Source organism: Amblyomma mixtum, chromosome 4, assembly GCF_055824585.1.
Source record: "Amblyomma mixtum isolate Tamu chromosome 4, ASM5582458v1, whole genome shotgun sequence".
NCBI lineage: Eukaryota > Metazoa > Arthropoda > Arachnida > Ixodida > Ixodidae > Amblyomma > Amblyomma mixtum.
The window spans coordinates 122,258,486-122,265,292 of NC_143015.1; the positions used below are offsets into that span (position 1 = coordinate 122,258,486).

At 50.4% G+C, this 6,807-nt stretch overlaps 1 protein-coding gene across 1 annotated transcript; it reads left to right on the forward strand.

Moving 5' to 3' along the window:
• Window positions 1–577: 577 nt before the first annotated feature.
• Window positions 578–2,015, forward strand: LOC149348120 (uncharacterized). Its single transcript, XM_089541690.1, has one exon. It carries the CDS (start codon window positions 651–653, stop codon window positions 2,013–2,015), a length of 1,365 nt encoding a protein of 454 aa, XP_089397816.1. The 5' UTR covers window positions 578–650.
• The last annotated feature ends 4,792 nt before the right edge of the window (window positions 2,016–6,807 follow it).

The window sequence follows — 6,807 nt, forward strand, 5'->3', positions numbered from 1 at the left end:
CAAGGACACAGTGTAGAGAGATTTTTTTTTACTGCTTTACGCAGAGCAAAGTGGCTCTTCATAGAACAACTCAATGGCAGGATTAGTACAAAGAATATGAAGTAACAAAGTTTCTTGCCATTATACCATATTCTTAACTTAGAAAAGTAAAAGTTTCAGCAATGTCATTTAATATATCACGCAGATTAAAATTTGTCCTCTTCGAATAATTTGTACAAGTATGCCCCGAACTACTTTGCGTTACACCGTGCGCACCTTAAACCACTTCGCTGTGCTGTCTTTACTGCGCTCGCCTTGCGGTGCTTACTTCCTTCCATTCTCACGTCTTTGGTTCGCTTTAAAATTCAGAGCTTCCTTTGCCGCGGGCACTGCTGTAGGTTCTGTGCAGCCAGAATGTGCCACCCGCCTCTTGGGAGCTGTTGCTTGCGCCGCTGGCGTGGTTAATGGGAGCGCGCCGACAATGAAGACGAAGTGTGCGTGTGCCGGCGGACAAAGACGAAGTGTGTGTGTGGTTCGGACAGCCATCTTGTGAGTTGTCTGCTGTGCGCTGAACTTCCCTGAAACTGTGATCTGTGCCGGTCCTGTCTTCGTTACATTTTTGGTGGAGGTGCTGGGTACTTTCCAACATCTACGTGACCCGAAGGCTCTCTATGAACACGGATTTGACTCCGATTCATCGCAGTACGAGCCGCCGAATCCAAGGTCAGTCACCAGAGTACGGTCCGTTATCCCCTAGGACCAGGGCTCCAGCCGCGACGCGCAGGACTGACGTGGCACCTATGGCTAGCAACGGAGACGCGGCAGCTATGGCTGACAACGGGAACTCAGCTGCTCATTTCCTGGTCCTCCAGCCGCGAACGCCGCCGACCTTCCATGGCGAAGTGTTTGAGGACGCGGAGGACTGGCTTGACCAGTTCGAGCGCGTTGCCAGGTACAACGGCTGGGATGCGGAGCGGAAGCTACACAATGTGTACTTCGCTCTTGACGACTCGGCGCGGACGTGGTACGAGAACCACGAGACAACGTTTCCTTCTTGGGAACGGTTCCGTAGCCAGTTGCTGGCGACCTACGTCAACACCGACCGTCGGGAACAAGCTGAGTCGGCGCTGCAGTCAAGGAACCAGCGACCCAATGAGAGCGTCGCAATGTATTATGAGGACATGACACGACTGTTCAGAAGGGCGGATCCAAACATGGCCGAGGACAAGAAAGTGCGCCACCTGATGCGCGGGATAAAAGAAGAACTGTTTGCTGGGCTTGTGCGAAACCCGCCTAACACCACTTCGGAGTTTCTATCGGAGGCCACTACCGTCGAAAAGACCCTGCAGCAACGCGCCCGCTATTACAATCGCGCCGTGAACACCGTATCAACTGCCGACTTTGCGCCAGCCTCCAGCGACTCCGCTGACACCCTTCGGGAGCTGGTTCGATCTATCGTCAAAGAACAGCTGCACAAAATGCGCCTCTCTGCCCCGTCGCAGCCGCAGTGTCCGTCGTTAGCACAAACTATCCGAGAGGAAGTGCAGCAGGTGGTCCCTGAACCTGTTGCCCCTGCTGCCCTCACATCGACGCCCCCGCGCCAGACGTACGCGTCGGTACTCCGACAGAACTGCGAACTCGCCCCTTGGAGCACAAGCCCATCTGCATCTGCTTTCCAGCCGCGGCCCCCGCCTGTCCCTGTGTTGCCCGAAGCCAGGCTGCGGAAGACGGACGTGTGGCGGGCACCTGACCAGCGGCCCCTTTGCTACCACTGCGGTGAGGCTGGCCATATCTTGCAGTGGTGCCCTTATCGTCGAGCTGGAATTCGCGGATTTCATCCGCGAGTCCCCTATCCGCCCAATGGCGAACGGCCCCGCGAAATTGAGGAGCACCTGTCAACGCGCCGGGATTACACTCACGCTGATTTCCCTCGCCCTGACTACCACCCACCAACCTCTACCCGCTATCGTTCGCCGAGTCCCCGTCCTTCGACAAGCCGTTTCAGCCGCTCACCGAGTCCTCGCCGGGGAATCTAGACCCAGCGGCCTGCGGAGGTAAGGCCGCTGACGAGCGAACAGCCGAACATCCTCCATCGCGTTCCCGACCAGACGACGGCTATCAAACGAGGACACGTGATCACAAAGGATGTGCAGCTTCGGACTTACCGGTCGATATCGACGATTTAGCAGTTACGGCATTGCTTGATACGGGAGCGGACTATTCGGTTATGAGCAACGAGCTAGCAAAATAACCGAGGAAAGTTTTAACCGAGCGGACTGGGCCTCAGATTCGCACAGCTGGTGGGCACCTAATTACCCCTGTTGGCCGGTGTACGGGGAGAGTTACAATCGACGGATTTGTTTACGTTTGTGACTTTGTTGTCCTACCTCACTGTTCGCGCGATGTCATTCTCGGCCTGGACTTTTTACAAGCTAACGGCACTGTTATCAATTTACAAGAGCCGCGCGTGACGTTTTCGCCGACGCAAGCAATTGAAATAGCCGACCCAGACGACTCCAGGATACCCGCCCTGCGTATTGCTGCTGATGACGTGACGGTGCCTCCGCGGTGCAGCATGATGGTCCTCGTGCACAGTGACTCGCCCGGTGATCGAGACGTTATGGCAGAGAGAAACGTCAGCCTTCTACTCGAGAAAGGAATTTGCGCTGCAAGAGGGCTTGTTCGCTTACGGGATCGCTCCGCGACACTCTTGATCACCAACTTCGGAACAGAGTTCCAGCCTGTTGCGAAAGGAACGGCCGTCGCATACGTTACCGACTTCGTTGAGCCCGCAGAAATATGTGCTCTGGAGCTACCGTCGCCGGACGGACGCGATGCAGCAGCCGTTCTGTCTACCGTGGACCCGGCTTGTCTATCCCGGCTTGTCGGTGGGTCAAAAGCAGCGCTTGTTAGAGCTCCTTCACGATTTCGCAGAGTGCTTCGCCACGACATCAAAGGTAGGGCGCACCCCGGTAGCCAAACACCGCATCATCGTCAACGAGGAGACTAGCCCCATATCCCAACACCCGTACAGAGTGTCGCCGATGGAACATGGAAAAAAAAACCACATGCCGCCCGTGCGGACCAAACCCCAACTTCGATCATCTTTCTGCGAATTATTTTCAGGCGTAAAATGATTGCACTCCTAATTTTTCATTGATGTTCACTATGCATTTAAAATCAAAACAGAATCATTCCCCTACGATTTCCTATGTTTCGGTTACTGTTCGCTTCCTTATACGTACTTATATTGTAACGAAGACAGGACCGGCACAGATCACAGTTTCAGGGAAGTTCAGCGCACAGCAGAGAACTCACAAGATGGCTGTCCGAACCACACACACACTTCGTCTTTGTCGGCCGGCACACCCACACTTCGTCTTCATCGTCGGCGCGCTCCCATGAGCACGCGCCAATATTCTGTCGTGCTCAAAGTGCCACCAAAAGTAAACTCTTAGAATTTTTCCCCTCTGCAATGCGCGAGGACGATCCTGAATCGTCCATGCGGTGTGGTCGGAACGTGTCTGCATGGTCGACTGAAGGCATGGATTTTGGCGCACGCCAAGGACAGCTGCCACCCGGGTGACAATTGAGGACAAGAAAACAGACGACTATAATTTTATTGCGTGCCTTTGCCGTGCCGCGGCCGGTGACCACCATTGACCTTTATTTGACCTTGATTGCATTAGATTGGATTAGGTTGGATTAGATTGGATTAGATTGGACTGGACTGGATTGGATTGGATTAGATTAGATTAGATTAGATTACATTACTTTGGATTGCATTGGATTGGATAGGAGTGGATTGGATTGGAGTGAATTGAATTGGATTATATTATATTATATTAGATTACATTACATTAGATTATATTAGATTACATTAGATTAGATTGGACTGGATTGGATTGGAATGGATTGGAATAGATTGGATTGGATTGCATGGGATTGGATTCGATTGGTTTGGATTGGATTGGATTGTATAACCGATGCATCACGACAAGTCTAACCACAAGCACCACCACCAGCTACACTACCAGCTGTACCATGGCGTAGGTACGGATATTGCTTTAGCAATTACCGGGCTTAACCAAGCTAAGCCACAGCGAATTTTTTGTTTGGAATTCGCCGTAATGAAAATGAAACTGCAGCGGTCGGTATTCATAGCTGGGATGCCGTCATTATGATGAAACTCCGCCTTGCACTCCCGGCCGTCGCAACCAATATTTTCGTTCTTTTTTTTCAGCACATAGATCCTAAATCACGCTTTGTCGTGCTCAGAGTTTACGTAGACTAGCAATGTCTCATTTTCCTCTACCAGCTGGCGCGAAGGTTTCACCGTAGTTGTAGTTGAAGTTCTCGAGTAGCGTAATCTGCTATTTAATATTTGCCCACCATTGACAGACGGTAGCCTAGGTCAGATGTTGGAGGCGCGCATCCGACAAGACTTGTTCTCTAGAAATCTTTGTTTTGCAGCGCTAATGGACTCAAGGAGCAACTAAGGACTTAGCTCGCGTCCCGTTCCGGGCTAATAAACCGGTTTGATCCGTCACTGCCAAAGTCAATCCTCTGGCAACTTCCAGAACCTCACCTGCGTGCAGAGCGCTTCGCGTTGATGAAGGTATTCCGCTTAGTTAGGAAGCACCTGACACAGTTTGTCGGAAGGCTTAACATAGTTTCGTCGCATTACGCTGTCAGCGTGTCTTCGCCCCATTTCTTTTGCCACACGCGCGGTTGTGCACGTGCAATCCAGAAGATAGCTGGGAGGCCGATGTGAGGGGGACGTCTGTTGACTTCCCTAATGACAAAGTTCTCCTCGAAACCGCATTGCTTCGTGCATCCGCGAGGCCATCTGTCACATGCTAATTACCTCTCAGATGACAGGGAAGTGTCGCAGTGTTCCACGTGGTCCCGGCGCCGAGGTTTGTTTTTGCGGAAGAAAGATATGAGGTATAAAAGGTGCGACGGAGGAATGTACTTCTCGAAAGTAAACTTTATCGTAGGTCGTCGATGTTGCTTTTTCGGTGGAGCGGTGAATACGGCTAATGCGGTTCTGGTGCGGTCTTCTATCCAGAGTTCACTTTTATGCGTAGCATATTGCAATCACTCAGTTCAGCCCTTGGGCGAGGCCGGGCAGCCACCAAACCACGTGACGTGACGTCACGACAGCCGGAGGAAAAACCGTAGGTAAAGATGATGGCGATTCTTGGTGAGAATTGCAAACACAGTAAAAAGAAAAAAAAGGAAGGAAAAAAAGAAAGAAAAAGAGAAAAAGAAAAAAGAAAAGAAAAGAACGGCTGAGCATGGTGGCGGTTGCCACCGCCCCGTTTCAAAGGGGGAGCTTCTATCTATCCATCCATCCATCCATACGTTACGGAGGAAAAGCTGCTGAGAAAATCGAGTGCCGCCAAGAAATACCTCGCGCAAAAAGACCGCGCAATATGCAACGCATTCTGGGCTTAACCAAGCTAAGCCTGGGCATCTTTTTTTCGGTGGAGCGGTGAATACGGCTAATGCGGTTCTGGTGCGGTCTTCTGTCCAAAGTTAACTTTTTCCGATAGGTAGGAGAAGTGACTTCAATGCGTAAACTACCACTTCCAGAGCTCCTAGTTATGGCAGGAGGGGGTTGGGGGGGGGGGGGGGGGGGGGGTGGCCGGTATCTCTCGGTAAGAAAACAAAATGAGACTGCGTCGTCTGCCGTTTCCTCACTGCTTAGACCAGACAGGTATTCGTCAAGCTGTACAAAAAACCGCAGACGAGGCGGCAGAAATGGAGGAACCAGAAAACCACTAGGGCTTATTGTCTAGTTTCGAGCGCCTGTTTTCTTAGAAATTAGACGACAGATTCTGTATGTGCAAGTCTGCTTTCCGCAGGAAGCGTCAATCTTTCAACGAAGATTTTCACCCAGGGACGAGTTTTCGTCGGTACAATTAGGTTAACCTTGGTGAGGATTTTATGGCCGCATCATGCAGGAGGAAAGGTCATAGTGCAATGAGAGAAAGGATATAGTTTAAGGAGGAAAAAAGCCGATGAATACGAGTGTACGCTGCTTTGAAACGGTCGTTTCTATCCATATTGGTTTGCGTGCGCGTTTGCATGATCATGCAATTGTCCATGTAATAAGGCTCCCCCCCCCCTCCCTTCCTCTCTGCAGCTGTTTAGGCTTCTTCTTGTTACTGCAGTACTCAAGTCATTTTCTGGTGAAAAAGACGCTCTCACTGCACTCCTGATAGCTTTTGGTCAATATTGTGTGTCGAGAGCGCTGCAACTCTACTGTGGAATGAGCTTGAATACATTTAATTGAAGAAAAGGGAGTCCCACACATTTGCAATCTCAAGAATTTGCGACAAACCGAAAATCGTCGTGGCTATTTTTCAAATAGAGGCTGGGATTCCCTGCACAAAATGCTCCTGATAGGCGAATAAATGGTAGATAAAATAAAAGCTCGGACGGCACGAATAAGACAGAACAGGAGACATAAACGAAAATCATACCATATGTGTAGAAAAGGCTGGTACGCATGCGGAACTTTATAACGGAACTAATTCTGTTTGCGACACCCAGCGGCAAACAGGCATACTTTTGGTTCATAATTACTGAGAGCCAAAGTTAGGTGGATAATCATTAACATGCTGGTCAAACCCGTACAGATTCAAAACGTTCATGTGTGTCAAAACCACCCGGAAAATTTCTTTGCAGTAGAGGCGAATACGCCAGTGCGAGGCGATGGCTTTCGAATTTGTCAATTTCTACGCAGCTTAGCAGAATTTGTTGCTGCTCTTTGACCCATTGCTGATTTAAAAAAATGCACAAGCACAAAAGACAATCACA

Bases quoted from the DNA above. Each gene is read 5' to 3' on its own strand.
- LOC149348120 (XM_089541690.1), top strand. From the start codon at position 651: ATGAACACGGATTTGACTCCGATTCATCGCAGTACGAGCCGCCGAATC.